Source organism: Crassostrea angulata, chromosome 9, assembly GCF_025612915.1.
Source record: "Crassostrea angulata isolate pt1a10 chromosome 9, ASM2561291v2, whole genome shotgun sequence".
Classification (NCBI taxonomy): domain Eukaryota; kingdom Metazoa; phylum Mollusca; class Bivalvia; order Ostreida; family Ostreidae; genus Magallana; species Magallana angulata.
Genome location: NC_069119.1, coordinates 19,906,098 through 19,924,212, shown reverse-complemented (window position 1 = coordinate 19,924,212; position 18,115 = coordinate 19,906,098). Strand labels below are relative to the sequence as shown.

Sequence of the window (18,115 nt, the reverse complement as noted above, 5' to 3'; positions counted from 1 at the left end):
CAGATGGAGAGACTTAAGTTAATGCTGTGTTGTTTATTTCATTGCTTTGATCCAAATCTGGAAACTGTGTATAATCGTGCTGGTGGCATCAGGAAATGGCCTTTCAATTACTTCAACTATGACTTCTTCTGGGCGTATAGTATAAAATCCGAGTTGGACAAAGGACAGCCAATATCTCCCAAGTGGAGGGAGTGGGTCAGCAGCTACTGTGTAGTTAGTCCCGATACTGTGGAGAGTCAGCTAAAGTACTTACCAAGTGACAAGTTGAACCAGGTTCCCCTAGTCTTTCAGTCAGTGTTGATCCCTTTGAACAAAAACAAATTGTGGGATTTCGCTGATCCCAAAAGTGACAAGGCTGTCGGAAGACAAGCACAACATTATTTGAAGTCGTTTGGACTTTATAGACATAGTACTTGTTTAAGATCTTTAGCATCTCCAAGAACAGACATTTTTGATCTACATTGAAGGACACAGGCATACAATACTACTTTTTAAGTTCCTTGTCATGATTAATTCAAATAGGAAATGAAAGAACAAATGAAGCATTTAAAAGTGTACTTGTATTTTTGTGTAATTGCTGAGTTTGATAATCTTTTTTTTTACAGTTGGCTTAAATTATGGTAAACGCTTTAATCTTTTTTGTTGTTGTGCTGCAGTAATTCAAAGGCAATCTGTAGTAATATAGATATAGAAATAATGTCCACTATTGACTTAAGCTCGTAGCTTTAAACAAATTTTATTTGCAGATGATACGTTCATACATAGTAATGGCACACCAAATTCACAAAAATGAGCTAATCATAGTTTCACAGTCGATAAACTAGGTTTAACGGTTGTTAACTATAGTTTACGGTTGTTAACTATAGTTAACGACTATAATCTATATTTCACATCTGTAAACCATAGTTAACGCGATCAATTATGTTTCAGAAGCGTAAACTATAATTTTCACTGGAAACAACCATTTGCGACTGCAAAACACAGTTTATCTGATAAATAAAGTTTCATGCTTGTAAAACTATGATAAACTGCTCTAAACTGTACTTACCGAATGTAAATTATGGTTTACAGATGTGAATCTATATCATCAAAATCTATCGTTACCGTTCGTTTGTAAGGTGTTTAAAACACAGGAGCAATAAGAATTAAGCGTTAAAATGACGTTGCGAAAAGTTTGCGGTTGCGCCGGGTCACTGGACGAAGGCACGTTGGACAGCTTACCACGATTGATCTATTCATGCCATGGACAAGAAACTTTTCACGTGCACATTGATAATCTCTATCCTGATTTACGTTTTGGTGAAATTTCAATAGTTTATCTTTTTACTAAAAGAATAAGAGAAAAAGTCTCTGTAATTTACGAACAACCCTCGTATTTGCAGACAGATAAACTTAGATTATTATTCGTTAACAACGTTTACAACAGTTAAATATAGTTTAACAGATTAAAACAAACTATATAGTTAGCGAATCGTTAACTATATAGTTTGCGGTTCGTAAACTATAGTTACCAGTTGATAAACCTAATTTATCAAATGTTAAACAGTTACTATGTTTCGCTTGTATTTGTGAGTTTGGCGTGCAATACATGGTAACCAAATCGAGTATTTTCCCGTCTAATTTGATACCTAACATCAAAGTAAAGCACTAGGTGAGATGGCATTTAATATTACCGCATTAATTATATTACAAACATACATGAATGAAGTTACGAAAATAAATTTTGCATAACGTGTACAAATAAAAGTGCATGTACTGAATTAAACAGTGTATAGAGAAGGGAATCTTGGACGTAGCTATGTATTTATTGCGTCAAAACAAGTTAAAATGACGCGTTTTCAAGCGAAATATGCACCGATTGCGTTGATGTTGATTTCAAAGAGCCATTGCTGAGTGGCCAGCAATGAAATAGACAAGCCTACGCCACATTGCTGTTTGACACAACTACCCAAAGTCCAAGCTCTTGTTAAAATCGTTCTACATGTAGCTCCTAACAATTAATCTTGTAACGAGCTTCAACGTCGCAATGAACAAAAAGATACAAAACGGCTTGATGGCATATGAAAAAAAAACTTGCGTAAAAAAATCAAAAATGGAGAAACCTGTTATTGTCACAATTGTTAAGGAACCATGATAACATAATTATATGCAACATGTTCAAGATACACTTTACTTTACAGGCGTTGCTAGTCAGAATTTCTTTATAGAATTAAGGTATGATAACGGTTAAAAATGTAACGGTGCAATTTCATTACTTCAAACCCATTTATATCACTATATATACAAGAAGTTTCTGCAAAAGAATTATCTGCAAGGATGATGGCCTTTGTAATTTAAGCATTCTGCAGCCTCGGTCTACTTCGCAAATGAACAAAGTCGTTGCGGTATGGAGGAATTAAAAATTACGTTATAACGTTATGAAACATTTGTTTAATCATACTGTATTCCATCAATAAAATTAGCATGTCAATTTTTTTAACAAATATATGCAGTTTTCATCTCATAACATAATCTAACCCTGAGCTTTCCGCCATACTATATATCATGGCGAATACCACGCCGGTCTTTCCGAACTTTCTCCGGTCAGATTTAAAGGTCAAGTGGCGAATTCGGCGTACGCCAGTTTAATTTACAAATGAGGTCTTGCCTAAGAATAAATTTATTGATATCCCTAATTATATATAATTATGTAATAAAAACACTTTAAGAAATTCATATACGAGATCTAACAACATCATATGATTACATATATACAATGCAAAACCCAGCTTGATTACACGCAATTATATACAGCACTCAATTGAATTACGTATAATATTGAATTTTCTTTATTTTTCCTGTTCTATCCTCAGCTACAAAGAGATTGTCTCTCGAGTCCACACATAAACCCATTGGATGAAGTAAACCACAATCAATATTGCGGATAAACTGTCCGTCCTTATCTAAAATCTGGATACAAAAACTAACACGAGAGTCTCCAACCAGGATGCAACTCTGGGAGTCTGTGACGATGCCATAAGGTTTAAATGGTTTGTTTGTAGTTGAGGTGAAACAATTATATCGAAATCTGAAATTCCCATCCAGATTGACCACCACTACTGCGCATCCTCCCCAGTCAGCCACGCATATGTCTAGGTTTTTATTCTCGCATATGTTTTGAATCTCACCAGATGAATAAAGAGGTTGGTTTTTATTATCAAATTGAATGCTTTGTTTTATTGTGGAACCTGAGTAACGCACAACTTTTGTTTTATTCGTCCAATCTTTCACCATAACTAGTAAGTCTTCAGAGGAGGTACTACAGATACTGAGGGGTTTCCCACTTATTCTGATTAAATCCTCGATCTGTGAACGTCTTTCTATGTTTACTGTATGGCGAAACACATCAGTATAAACAAGACTTCCACTCTTTGTCACTGCTATATCTACTGGTGTGTATCCTGATTTGGTTTGGATTGACCTCAGGAGCTTGCCATTGCGATCGTAGAGATCGATGCTGTTAAAATCCCATTTGGTCCAAATTGCTTCGTCATTAAGGCAAGCCACATATTGCAATCGAATAGTTGTACTCCTAGTGTCAATAGTTGTAATGATCTTGGGTACATCCAACAGGGGTCGGTCTAAGGCAGAAATCTCAGCTGGAATGATCGACTCCATTTTGGAAGGTGCCAAGAGAGAACCGAATTTTTTAAATAGTTCGTCTGTGTTAATCATCTGAAACGTAAAAATTGGTAAAGAAACATTTCGTTTAGATGTAGTAGATTGTGTTTTGAATTTTGCAATATTGGACTTGTACTCAGAGTTCCTGTAGACGTCATTGGAATCAAGTATCTTCTTTAGATCAGCAATGTTCTTTGTAATATCAGACATTGTATCATTTATTTCATCTCTGAGTTCATTTAAAACAGTCAATTGTTTTGATTCAACTTCATTAACATCGGACTGCATTTTGTTAATAATAGTGTCTATTTCCTTGTGCCAGTCCTCTCCCCGTTTGCTGATTTCTGATTTCAGTTTCTTTGCGTTTTGATTCAATTCCGCTATCTGAACAGGAATATTAGATGCAATCTCTTGATATTTAGGATATATCGATTCCTCTAATTCTTGTAAATCATTTCTCAACTTTTCTTTCAACCTTTCAAAGTTTTCTAATATATCAACAGCTCGATGTCCTAGGTGTTCACCGGATGAAACACAGTGCACACAAATAGGAATGTCACATTGTTCACAGTGGAGTTCACAATGTTTTGTGACATGCTTTGAACATTTAGGATAATTTGGAGTAGATCTTCTTTGTGTAATTGGCAACACCCTATGTACTACTTGGGACTCGTCCAGTAAATGCTCCCCAGCACAGGTCTTGCATAGATTGATTTGACAAATGTCACAGAAATACGGAGGAACATGTGCCTCACATAGATGACAACTTACGACATCCTGAGCACTGTGGCGAGGATCCATAGAGGCGATATGGGACTTTTTTCTAACAAGAAAAGAGAACGTCCAAAAATAACGCTCCTAATTGAAAATGTGTGAATCGAGTAAATGCAGTGTACATATACGGTATGTTCTATTTGTGAGGCAGACTACATGCAGATCACACTTTGATAGCACATGGCACGTGTTTATTAACAATATAGAAAGGTAAATAATACTTACATATAGGGATACTAGTAGTACTTTTGTCAGTACTACTGCTAATTTAGCCTACCGGAGAGGTTTCATGTCCCTAGACATCATTTCCATCATACCTAATATGGTATAAATTCGATTGCACATTTATGAATTTGATAATACAAGTAGAATTGTGCAAAAAATTCAATCCCAATCTCAATCCCAGCCGTTTTGTACTACCATAACATTTTTCTTCCTGGTTATGATAGTGTTGCCTAGTGTTTACTGCGGTCTAGTTCTATCTTATGATTGGTTTAAATAAATGTTGGGTACATCCAATGACAAATCAATGAACATTAAATCCCATATCTACCCACCTGTGTCAACTGTACGCACGCTATTAATACATAAAATACGTATACATAAAAATGTCGACCTTCAATAGTTCAACAAAATAAATATCTGAATTGATATTTTGTTAATATTCTGTTGATCTTTCATGTTAACACAGGATATAAGTAACCAAATAAAGCTAAAATAGAGTATAATAATTCCTAGTTCAGGTTTTAAAAGAAAGAAAACGAACATATAACTCTCTCTGTGTCATCGTTTATATGTGTTTTGATGTTTCTATATACTAGTAAAACATATCTTTACGATTTGTATTACACTGTACCTTTTCGCATTGTTTTACCAAAAGTTGCATAATTTAAACACCAATGCACAATTTACTAGTAATTTCCACAATGATTGTTACCTTAGATGTAGTAAAAACACACAAACTGCATTTGTTTTCAAATATTTAATATTTAATGTTATAAAAAGAACACAATATTTCTTTAAAAAATTCATTAATCATGTCGTTATTTTGGCTTTGATACACAAAATGATAAAAGACAGTAGTCTAAAGGCAATCGTTAGCGATGCTAGACATATCCAATCCAATGGTACGTTGTCCTGAAAAGAACAATTCTTGCTTTGAATATTCTTGGAAATAATCAAGCTATATTTAAAGCACAATTTTTTATTCATTCATAAGTGAATGAATACATTTTTAAGAAATGATTGAACCTACCTTGCTATAACCTAAGCTTTCTATGACTAGATTTCCATTTGAAAGACATGCTGAATTGCCGTTGCACCCTAAAAATGTACACAAATGTGTGTTTATAATATCAATATAAATAGTACAGCTGAAAGTAATGTACATGTAACTAACACGCATTTCTCTAAAAACTTTACCTTGAATATATTCAAGTATTTGAAAAAATTAACTTTTACCTTTGTATTCAAGAAAAATTGTATATGTGGTTATCATTAAACTTAGGTGACATATATTAATATAAAAAGTAATAATTTCGGTCAAAAATTAAAAGAATGGAACATTGATCATATATGACAGACTAACAACAAACCTATTTGGTCAACATTGGTCCACTGATTTAGAATCATCAGCTCATTGCTGTACATAAACCAAGACGAGTATTTTAACCACAGGAAATACACAGGCACGGTTCTGAATTTAAAAAAAATATATTTGTTAGGAAAAATAAATAAATAAATATCCGTCGACTACTAATTTATTTCTTGTGAAATAAAATTTTGCATGAGACTCAACAACTCTCAATAATGCTACTAGAAATAACTACTCTACAAGTGCGTAAACTAGGCATATGGTGAACATTTGTTGAAACTTGCCTAGTTATTTATATTTAAACACTGAGACCAGGATGATATTTAAAAACACCATCCCTGCAGTTTAATCATTTTCCTATGAACTATTATATATAGATTACACGAGTCTTTCTATAATTATAATAATATTGCTTTTTTTTCTTTGTGTTTGAACGTTGAACAATTGGTGGCAACTGCATAGGGTAAAACTAGTTACGAAAAGTTTGTCTTTCTCCCTTTTTTTGACACAGTCTAAATATTCTTATTTATTGCAGATATATACACCGGTATTACAATGATTTCATGACGCTTTTTCCTTAATGCATTTTGTCGATTCGCATTATTATAAACTCGACTTTGTTGAACTTTTCTATGCATTGATAACTTGTATCATAATTGTCAAGCTTGATTTGTCTAAGATTTATTTGTTCAAATTTATTGCTATCACAATGTAAAATAATACTTATTCAATGTGCAAAGACAACTTTTCTTACCTTCATATAAAGAATAAGCCGATATCTTAAATATTCATTAAATTTATGATGATAAAAACATTAGAATTAATTTATTAGATTTCTCATTAGTCAGTGTGTACATATCTGCATAACAGTATAAGGGTATCCTTATATACAGATAGATATAATAACTTCATAAACATAATATAAACCTTGTTCATCCAAGTTCTTAATAGCTAAATAAATGTAATCAAAACTACATTTCTTTGCCCTCATTTCGACGAAAAAAAACTTTGTTATTTTTAATTATTTTTGCAGATTAAATTTTAACTTCTGGATATAGACCATCACACAAATAAGTTTTGTCTTGCATGAAAAGAAATCATCATCTAGTATACATCGAACATACATGTATATTCATTGTTAAAGTCATGATGTTTTTATATTTCATAATTTCGTAAAGTCTAGGGTTTTACAGAAGAAACACGAACTAACGAGTTTTCTCCAATACTTTTAATTTTAACTCAATTCTTTAATGTATATATGATATCAGAGAAATAGCGGAATCGTTTCTACTGGTAAAGAATGCCAATGGTCTGTGCACCAGTTTTAATTTGGACCATTCTGTTTCACATCAAAAAAAAACTTATAGAGGACAAACGACACAATACAGATGTGCATTTGTGGTGTTTTTAATATACATGTATCATTCTTATTTAGTACAGACAACACAAGAACGGTATCGTTCATTCTGATATGGTGGACAGGCTAATGACCCACATACTGCTTTTACTGGGTAAAACATTTTTCCGTTTTCATCACGCTGCCCTCCAGTCAAGGTTTCAGGATGCTCGTCCATACATATATACTGGGATGCGGCTGCGTTAAGATAATGTCCTGCCACAAGGTCCCCTTTGTACTGCATGCTCCAGCCACCGTAGCAAGATGATTTACCAGGAATCATCATAACGCTAGACTGTACCGAGCTTCGACAAACGCTGCAAGGAAGGTCATCCCCGTTGTGGTAGCCAAACTCAGTCGAGTCGTATTCTGATCCATACATGAATGCATAGCTCGAGGAAAACTTTGTAGTGAGGTCTGGATCTCGTGGAAGGCAAACAAATTCTGCAGCGGCTCCACTGTGCCCAGCATAAGAACCCCCAGCAAACCCTGAATAAACTAGTTCAGTGTTGTGTCCAGGGCATACTGTTCGTCCCCATCGTATGAATATTCCTCAAGCATTGCTGTTCGTTAACATGTTGTATCTAGCTGAAAAGTTGGCGTATTTTGCTGACAAATCCGTGAGTTTGACAGACTGATCACTGTATTTTGTCGACAAATCGGTGTATTTAGTTGACACCTCGGTGTATTTAGTTGACACTTCGGTGTATTTGGTGGACAATTCGATGTATTTAGTCGACAATTCGGTGTATTCGACAGACTGATCAGTGTATTTTGTGTTCAGATCGTTGTATTTGGCAGTCAAATTGGACACTACATCCTCCATCTTTCTCTCAAGCGCATGGACCTGGGACTGAACTAAAGCGGGGTCGTTCAGTAAAATCCTTTTCTCTGCAATTGCTTGTGTAAAGAATGATAATAGAAAAATCCAGATCGCCATTATTGTCACTTGGTTTAAAATATACGCGATACAGCTGTTAATGTTTGTAATCTTCACACGGAAATAAACAACTAAAGGGCAAAGGAACACTATATTTGGTCTGCTTATCAATCAAGCCTTAACAAATGTTCTCGTTTTGATATTTATGGGTTATCATTATGGAACATGCAGTCAAAGGATATTCGTATTGAATGACTTATTCTGCTTTAGTAAGAATATGATATTTTGGTAGATTTTGTCGATTTCAAACAGTTCAAAATTTGTTTAATTTTCACAGATTTATACTAGTATAAAGTGTTTTGTAATAACAGCATACTTTTATCCTCTTTCTTGGCGTTTCTGAGAACAATGTTACACAATTGCAAGTCACCTTTCAAAAAGGGAATTGAAGAAGATATGACAAAATATTTAAATGTTTGAATGTCTTTGTCTGTGATAACACTACGTATCGATTTTGTACTATACAGTCCATAACTTCAAATGGGGAGCCAGCGGGGTTTGCTTTTTTGTATTTAAACATTAAATCAAAGAATGGTTGAAACTTATGTAAATATAAGTAATAAGGAATCATTCTTCGAATATTATGAGGTGATAATTTCGGTCGGGGCATGATCAAATCTATCAAAAAGCCTTCCGGGCTTCTTTGGATTTGATCACGCCCCGACCACCTCATAATACTCAAAGAATGAATCTTTATTCCTTTATTCTACTCGATTTCCACTATCAAAAATTAGTGTTCACACAAAATTTAATGTATATAGTGAGCTGTTACATAGTAGAATGGTTAAACTTTGTTCGATAATTAGAATAATTAGCTGCAAAATTCATGAAACTGATTTTATTACTTTCTTTTAATGTTTGATAGTTTGATAGTTTTAATTTCAATAACAAGGAATTTAGCATAAGCATTATAAGTACAATATATGTATGCATTTATATGTATTACAGAATACATGATTATTGCCATGCAAATATCGTTAAAATTTAAAATTTTAGATGCTTCTGCAGGGTTTTTTTTTTAAATTTAATTTATCGAACCTATTAATCTAAAGGGAGTATTTCAAAGAAAAAAGATATTCCTCAAATTTGAAAAATATCTAAATATTTATTCGCTGCTTTTATATGTTAGGACAAAGTGCATGTAAAAACAGAAGTAATTTGAATATGACAACACTCAAGAAAATTTGGTAGAAAACTTACCGGGGTAGATGCCTTGTTGAACAATTACTTTGTAACAAATATTTCATTTTGATCAAATTTTACTTTTCGATTCTTAAACATGGGTTCATTATGGGTGCCAATACCTGTTATTTAAAAAGAATCCTCCATTCATCATGAGCGGCATTAGTAACAATGGCGCCAAAGCAAGAGCTGCTGTTATGGAAGGTGCTCCCGCAGAAATGACGTAACCTTGTTTTAAAAAAGAAGAAATCGAAGCATATTGTTTGATTTCACACACATTTAGGTAAGTTGCTTTGTAATTTTCAAAACAACTATGAAAAAGACATTACTATTTTGTTGAAAAGTTGAAAACTACAGGGACGCTTATATAGTATTTACCAAATCCTGCTGCAGCATTGGCAACCAGAACCGCTATACCAATTGCTGTCCAAAATTCTACATTGTCATACACCAAACCTAAAGAGATTTGATTATGAATGAAAACTAATGAAACATATCAATTTAAGGATTGGCTGCTAAAAAATTCTAAATATACTATTGGTATATTTTTAGAAGTCATTCAAAGTATACAGGTAGGTTTTTTTATTATAACAGTTTTTTTTTGGGGGGGGGTGGGGGAGGGGTGATGCATTCTCTATGTTAATATTGTGAAATTCAAAGAGTGAACATGGAAATAACAAGCATACAGACACATACCACTCATCCAGTACAATATGCTCATGAAAATAGCCGGGTTGATGACATGAATAGGAATCTGCAAGCAAGGATTGATTTGTTAGGGTCATTACATGAGATAATTTACTTTTCATTGCATTTTTCAAGATTTAAGTCACCTAACACTTACCTCAACAATGATTTTGGAAAGATAATATATATCTACTCTGTATAATTTACTTCCATACTCTCTCACAAAAATAGGGACTTCGCTAGGGAAAACCTTTTAATTAAATTAAAATTCAAAATATCAAATGAAATGTGAATGCTACAGTGTATCAACAGGACTACCTCTTATTTTTGTTTTTCAATTTTTAGGGCAAATGCATTATGTTTTATATATAAACAAAAGTTTCACAAAAGGAAAAAATATCGTTGAAAATTGATAGATTGGCGATATCCTGTGGATAACATAGAGACATAACAGTGAAAATAATATCAATTGCCATAATTAATTAAATAATAATATGTTTTCTGTGGTCCAAACATTTAAAATAAAGTCTTTTGTTTTTGGGGTTGTTTTAATAGAAAAGCTTTAATTTAGAGTCAACCAAACACGATTAACATTTTAGGCACAACTGATGGAGGGCTGATATGTAAATTATTATGAAAAAATATATCAGTTAATCAAGTTAAAATCCGCATAATGTACTTACGTTTAGAATGGGAAAGATGCTATCTAGACTTAACGATACTATAGCAAAGAATATACAGCCGTTAATATTCATGACGTCATCCTGTGTGTAATGGTTGTCTGTCTTTAAGTAGAACAATCCAAGGATAACAGCAAACAACTAAAGAAAACAAAATAAGTATTTAGTTCCATGTTTACCTAACTAATATTGTAGAGTAGATGTCACACTTGGGAAATTTTCTTTCAAGCATCTGTCACGGAGAACGATTTTTCCTTAGGAGATAATGTAGCGGGACAATCTAACACTAAATAAAACAATTCTTTTTTATATTATTGAAATAATTTCCCCCTACATGAGAACCATTTAATAGATAATAGTACAATATGCATTTTTTACTCGAACCAATGCAACAAATAACGTCCATTAACTCCAATACCTTGATCGGCGTACTGTTTTATCAAATTAGAAAAATTCAACCAATTTGATTGACTGGGACTTTCAAATTTTGAAATAACATACCACTGCTTGAATAAGTTTGATTATAAAAAGGTTAGGATTGCGAAGGTTTGTGATCCAACTTCTCCATAAAAGATAGCGAAACTGTTTAAGACAAGGCGCTTGGTATCTAAAATATAGAAAAAATAGCCCTGCAAACTAAGAAACAAAAAACTCAAGCTCACTTTAATATCATTTTTAGAAAATCTACAGCCTTCATTAAAATAAGACATCCAGTCCTCATTTCTCCCCAGTCGCAGTCTTGCCCAAAAGGTATATTATATGAAAATGTTTACATCCTACATGTATTATTTCACAAGTGGGTCCGTGTCTTTATTAGCGCCAAAGGGTCTCCTTTTTGCAGTAATTTGATCCTATGCATTTCTATAGACCAAACGCCCTCAAACTGGGTACTTATGGATTAGTTAATAGAGACGTAGCTGGTGACAATGAATATTTGTTGTATCCTCAAAACAGTTAGTTCCCAAATTTTGCCATTTCTTTTCCTTAGAAGATTTTTTTAACTTGTATATCAAAATAAATTCGAATAATTCTCACTTATTTTAGCCATTCTTGAAACAAAGGGATAAAACTATTACTAAACTAAATTCATATCTTTTTATTCCTAATTAGATCGATTTGGTAAACTTGAAACTTTTACCAAATTGCCTTTTGCATCATTTTCTTATCCCTAACAATCTTGATAAACAATTCTTGAATTATATACATGTAGGTTTGTTTCCTCACTTATAATTTAACATGTTTTAGCCACATATAATTTCTTCTAACCAAGGTAAGGTATTTGTAAAAACAAGGAATTAAATTAGCTAATGTACCCTAACAAGATTATGAAGAAACGGAAACCACAGCAACAGAAAAGTATTTATTAGAAAATTAGAGATAAGATTATAAAGTGTCATTAAATTATCTTACCTCGGAAGCAATTCTTGTTGCTGAAAAAGTAATCTATACATGAAATTGTACTTATATCGGTAATTAAGGTGGTATTGCAAGTACTTTTAAACAGAAATTTAACACATTCTTACATTTAAATGTGAAGAAGTATTAGAGCCATTCTCATACTCTTCTTTCATCTGTTTATTTTCAAACTCCCAACACAATCTCTATGATGAACAAACAAATGCATTTAAGAATCATTACAGGGAATTTGTTTATACATGTATATGCAATTCAAGAAATCAGTATCTCCAAGTAAAAATGTAATATTAAGCAACACTAAGTTTTTACATTTAACTTTTTAAAATTAAAAAACCTAACCTGTATCATTTCTTAATTCGTAATTTGCCAGTATTTTAATCATCTAACCTTGATTTTTTTGCGACATGCCTGTTCTTGTCCAGGAACCATTGCCAGTGTTAGAATGAAGTGATCTGCAGGATTGTAATTGATTGGACATGGATAACCTTGGCTTTAGAACAATAAAAAATTCAGATTAAGCATTTTAACAAGGATAAAGTAAACATATCTAATCAATATCTAAACATTCAAATATATTTTTAAATATTCTATGGGCAATTCTTCAGCAAAATTGTAATAACATATTGCTCTGTGAAACATTCAAAAAGAGAATAATAAGGGTCAATATTGGTAGATTCTTAGTTTTTCCAAGGTTCGTGGAATTTTTTTTTATGAATTTGTCCATTTAATAATGAAACTGTGCATTGTGATAAGTTGGTAATTATGATTCAGAGGTTTGCAGGAAATGCAGGACATTGAGCCACAACGAATTGTAATCAGAATGATCATATACATGTAACTAATATACGTCAGCAACAGTTATCATATTCAGTATTTTTGGTTATCTGTTATGATATTGATTTAATTTTTATTGAATTGCTATTTAACCAAATGATATTCAGAAATGATAATGTAGCCAGAAGAAAGGAAAATAATTTCGAAAATGATAGTTTTTACCTTTTGAAAAAGTCTAATGCATACATCGTATAGCCGGTGAATACACAATTTCCCTCAGCCAGAAGATATATTCTTTTGAATTAAAACAAGAAATTTATATTTATTTTAATATTAAGTACTATGGTAACAAAAATAATTATATTGTATTTCTATTGTTAGTTTCATAAATAAAACCATTAAAATTGTTTCCTTTCCAAATCAAATATTTTTTTTTATTTACGAACGGTAATGATCTGGAAAACACATGAAAATTGTCTCATGGAATTTTGAATCATAATGTTTTTGACAGTTTATTTTCTTCCGTCTACATACTCGTCAAAGAGGGAAAACACTTCTGACGACGGTTGGTGAATTGTACAAAGAACGGTGTGACCTTTATGCACCAGCATTTTCAAGCACTGGATGACGCTTGATGCCATGAAGGAATCTAGACCGGAAGTAGGCTCATCACAAAACATCAGAGGGGGATTCATCAGGAGCTTAAATAGTAATAGCAATGGTTCAGGTAAGCTTTAATATTGTTAGTACATGTGTGAGACGTTTGCTATCTTATTCCGATGAATTCTTTCAATAACCATAGACAAAAAGCCTCGAGAATGAAATTCTTTTTACCAAGATATAACTAAGTAAATATTTAGATATCAGGCGGAGAATATAAATAAAAATAAGATGCATTTGCATGCAAAGCAATTGATAAAGAAAATAAGATGGAAATTGACGGTCTACCTCAGAGGCAAATGAGAGACGTTTTCTTTCCCCTCCTGAAATTCTTTGATTTGAGTACGGTCGATCAATGACAGAGTCGGCACACTTGGACAGCCCGAGCTATGAATAATGAAAGGTAGGAATTGAACACTCTAATATTGGCAATGCATACGGGGGAAACGGGGTAAATGTATTGCAAAGTTTATTAATATTTCTTGTAATACATATAGTATGTAGAGACCCAAGCCATATATCGACTGCAGTTTAACGTTTCGTCAGATCATTCTTTTCGTAAATTAAGAAAGCCAATGTAAGAATTATGGACACAGACCTAATTGCTCAATTGGTCTTTCTATTCACAATCAAATAAATGCATTGAACATGCAAAGTATGTTCTACGAGTATATTCGTTGAACACTTAGTAACTTAGTATACTCTTTAGCATTAGATGTGGAACTTTTTTACCTCCGTCATGACTTGATCGACTTTTCTTTCTCTTGTCCTGCTATCCATGTTCATTTGCAATGACGCCTGCATTTGATAAAAAAAAAAACAAATTCGGTGATAAAGAAAAGTAAACTCAACTGTCAATGATGATGGCGATAATGCGAAAGTGGAGATTTAAACCCGAAAATATACAGAAAGTTGAACAAAAATTATTTGTATAGTCAATCCAATATGCTTTTTGAAGTCAGTCATTTTTATCAAATTGAGTTTTTACCTACTAGCAAACTATATGGTCAATATCATGTTTACAGAATACTGTGAGAGAATATTCTTTATATTATAAGCAAGTGTGGATTAATCTTAGCATTTTGTCCTGCAATGTTTTCAACACCCTTTTGTTAATTATGTATGATGATAGAAATCAACACCTCAGCATTTTGATAACTTTTCACCTTTTCATATCTTGAAAAGAAAATATGTTTGAAAAAGATACTCTTTTAAGAAACAAAGACAAAGCAAGATGAAAGATCTTTTATTCATAATGGTGATATTGATTTTTTGCACAGAGAGAGAGCATTGTACCTTAAATAGAAGGTGTTCTCTAACAGTCATTGTTCCTAGGAAAAGATCTTCCTGTTGTAGGTAGGCGGATACGTCGTTCATTTGATCTCTGTTCACAACTCTATCATTAATTTTTATATCTCCAGAAACGACAAGAGATCGAATGTTGCGGAAAGTTAGGACATTAATTAGGGACGTTTTTCCAGCACCGCTAATGAAGTAAACAAACGTAACAGATTTTAAAGTATTTAGAAGAAATAAATTAATAAAAAATCATATATATATATATATATATATATATATATATATATATATATATATATATATATATATATATCCATTTTTGAGATAATCTAGTTATAAAAAGATATATAAACTACAAGCAAAATATAAGGGGAAAGCTAATACAGCTTTTACACAAAATTACAAGGAAATAGAATTATATTCATCTCTTTTAACAAAAAGGTTTTAAAGTGTGTACTAGTAATCTACCTTGCTCCCATAATTGCTACCAATCGTCCTGGCCTCACATTACCACTAACTGTAAAACATGATGATAAATCATTTCTGAATCAACCATATTTATGTAAAGAAGTCCAGGAAAGTCTCCACAATCAAACATTTAAACCAATTAATTCAATTTAAATAATGAAATTTATTACAAACGCTTGTTGGCATATATGCTAATTTACTCTATTTTTATTAGGACGATTACAAATGGACATATATACGAAGATGTATTACCAACTTTATTAATATTTTTTGTAGTTATACATTATTACCATTGAATATTGGTAATTTCTGTATTTGAGATATGTGCAGAAATATGCATTAATGTTATATGATATCAATACTATGGCGTGGACTTCATAGTTGTATAATTATGTAAATTAATATCAAATTTGGGGATTCATCATGCGCATTTTTATAATTGAGCATGTCAACAAAAACATTACCTTTCTTCATGTAATGAACAATAGCTTGTACAAAATATATGGCATACTTAAAAACAGATATATGGTTGGGTCAAATTTTATACAGGTTTTATTCTGGTAATTACCAAAGGGATATTTATTTTGCATTCATTGTAAATTACATGTAAGTATGTTGAATCGCAGTATTTTGAGACATAATTTTCTTTACAGAAATTCAAAAAATATAGGAAAAGGCCAAAAGTATGTTTAGTGTCAGCTTAATCATGGTTCCATTGTGCAAGCCTTTTTGAGAACATCATTTTACTATATTTTAGGGTTGTTTCACTGCCCATTCACAATTACATGTATTTATCCAAAAACCGAATGTTGTTACAGGGACTTGGACACGATTTAAGATCAAAAATTTTATTTTTAATTTGTATGTACAAAATGGTTAACTGGTGCATTTTAAATGATTGACCAAAATATTGAATGTTAAAGTCAAGTTACAAGCGAGATACAGAGGAAGGTAAGAATTGGTTGTTATGTAAACAAAGCTCGAGTCTTAAATAGTTGTTATGTAAACAAAGCTCGAGACTTATAGTTGTTTTACAAAAAATGTAATGTAGAAAATTACCAATTCTTAGACAAAATGACATGTAAAAAACAAATCAAACTAATTTAATATCTTCATAAATACTATTATCAACAAAAGAAAGATACATTTGATTGAAACTTACACCAATACAACACATACGTAAAAAATGACAATATTGAGCTTTGCTTAGAAAACAAAGAATTATGAACTCTGTATCTTGCTTATAATCTGATTTTCAAATTTTGACATAGCATAAATTTGTAAACTTTTATATTTATCAGTATAAACATTGAAAATGGAAAAATAAAATTTGAAAAGTTTAAGTCAAGTCGTGTCCAAGTCCCTTTAATATATAAGGTAAAACATAAACTCATAAAAATATTTACATGTATAAGCTCACCATTTTTAAGAATAGTTTTGCTGCAAGCTACTTTTCTCGTTCTGCATATAGTACTTTTTGATGTAGTTACTGTGATGTTATGCCATGACAATGTCACCTGTTGCCATTTCGGAATACAGGTACTTTGAGTTTGTTTGCTGTTCTTGCCGTTTTGACTGACGCTATCTGTATAAAATATTAATAAATGTTGTCATGTCACATTTGTACGATACAAATGATTGAACGAAAAATAGAGAAGGAATGTAATATTTCTATATATTATTTCTATTAATAACAGTTATTTGTGAAAGGATTGATTTTATATATAATTTAAGAATAATTTATCATTTACGATATTCTTTCTAAAATCCAAAGTAAATCAAAATATGCCGATTTCACAAGATGTCATTTTTAATTCAAATAGAAAATTTATTATTTCAGTTATAATAATTACCGAATAATTACCTTCTGATGTCATGATTACTTTATTCTGCATAAATTATCAAACTGAGAGAAATTCTATAAATATACTAGTATTAAAATCTTGTATTTCTTCTTCATATTCATCTTAATTGCCTTTTAATCATTTGCACCCCTGCCATTACACTTATAGTCATCGAATCGGTCAATTCAACTTGTAATTTAAGTTATATTACATACCATGTTCCTCTGCTTCATAGGTTGAATTATTGTGATATCCTGCCATGTTTCACCAGCAACGTGCTTCCAAAGTCAACCTAATTGAGGAAAAGATCTTTTGGTATCAATACTATTATACCAAAACAAAGCGATGGCTGCTGGCAGTTTACCATGTATGAATTAAAGTATCTTTGTTATGTACTGTACCAAATCATTCTTCTCGTATTAGAAGTAACAACTCTCTATTGATTATAAAATTGATATAAGCATTCATTTGTGAATGGGTATGACGTAATCATACCTGAGTGATGAGGGTTATATAATCATTCTAAACACCTCACAAGGTATGTTAGGAAAACACGTCAAGAGCGAGTCCATTGAATCTGTAAATAAAGTACACACTCGGGAAGTTAAGCCCATATTAAACTTTGAGATCCTGTCAACTGTGAACTGTGTCGCTGAACTGGACGTGGACGAAGTTACGGAATGGCATACCCAGGGTTAAATGACACATGTGAAGACCTTTAAACTAACATAAAGTTGACAA

General features: G+C 32.1%; 2 protein-coding genes across 2 annotated transcripts in view; both read right to left on the bottom strand.

The window, feature by feature from the left end:
• Positions 1-17,914, bottom strand: part of LOC128162620 (uncharacterized) — a 49,057-nt gene extending 31,143 nt beyond the window's left edge. The window contains 21 exon segments of the mRNA XM_052825862.1: positions 1,070-1,079; positions 5,690-5,759; positions 8,361-8,435; positions 9,669-9,774; positions 9,925-10,002; positions 10,243-10,300; positions 10,391-10,483; positions 10,917-11,054; positions 11,415-11,520; positions 12,324-12,343; positions 12,437-12,514; positions 12,717-12,819; positions 13,326-13,397; positions 13,638-13,804; positions 14,052-14,150; positions 14,496-14,561; positions 15,060-15,249; positions 15,531-15,579; positions 16,951-17,115; positions 17,590-17,666; positions 17,870-17,914. Coding sequence (XP_052681822.1) covers positions 1,070-1,079; positions 5,690-5,759; positions 8,361-8,435; positions 9,669-9,774; positions 9,925-10,002; positions 10,243-10,300; positions 10,391-10,483; positions 10,917-11,054; positions 11,415-11,520; positions 12,324-12,343; positions 12,437-12,514; positions 12,717-12,819; positions 13,326-13,397; positions 13,638-13,804; positions 14,052-14,150; positions 14,496-14,561; positions 15,060-15,249; positions 15,531-15,579; positions 16,951-17,115; positions 17,590-17,635 — 1,789 coding nt within the window. The 5' untranslated portion in view covers positions 17,636-17,666; positions 17,870-17,914.
• On the bottom strand, positions 2,806-4,461 carry LOC128162619 (uncharacterized). Its single transcript, XM_052825861.1, has one exon. The coding sequence runs from the start codon at positions 4,459-4,461 to the stop codon at positions 2,806-2,808; it is 1,656 nt and encodes a 551-aa protein (XP_052681821.1).
• Positions 17,915-18,115: the final 201 nt, after the last annotated feature.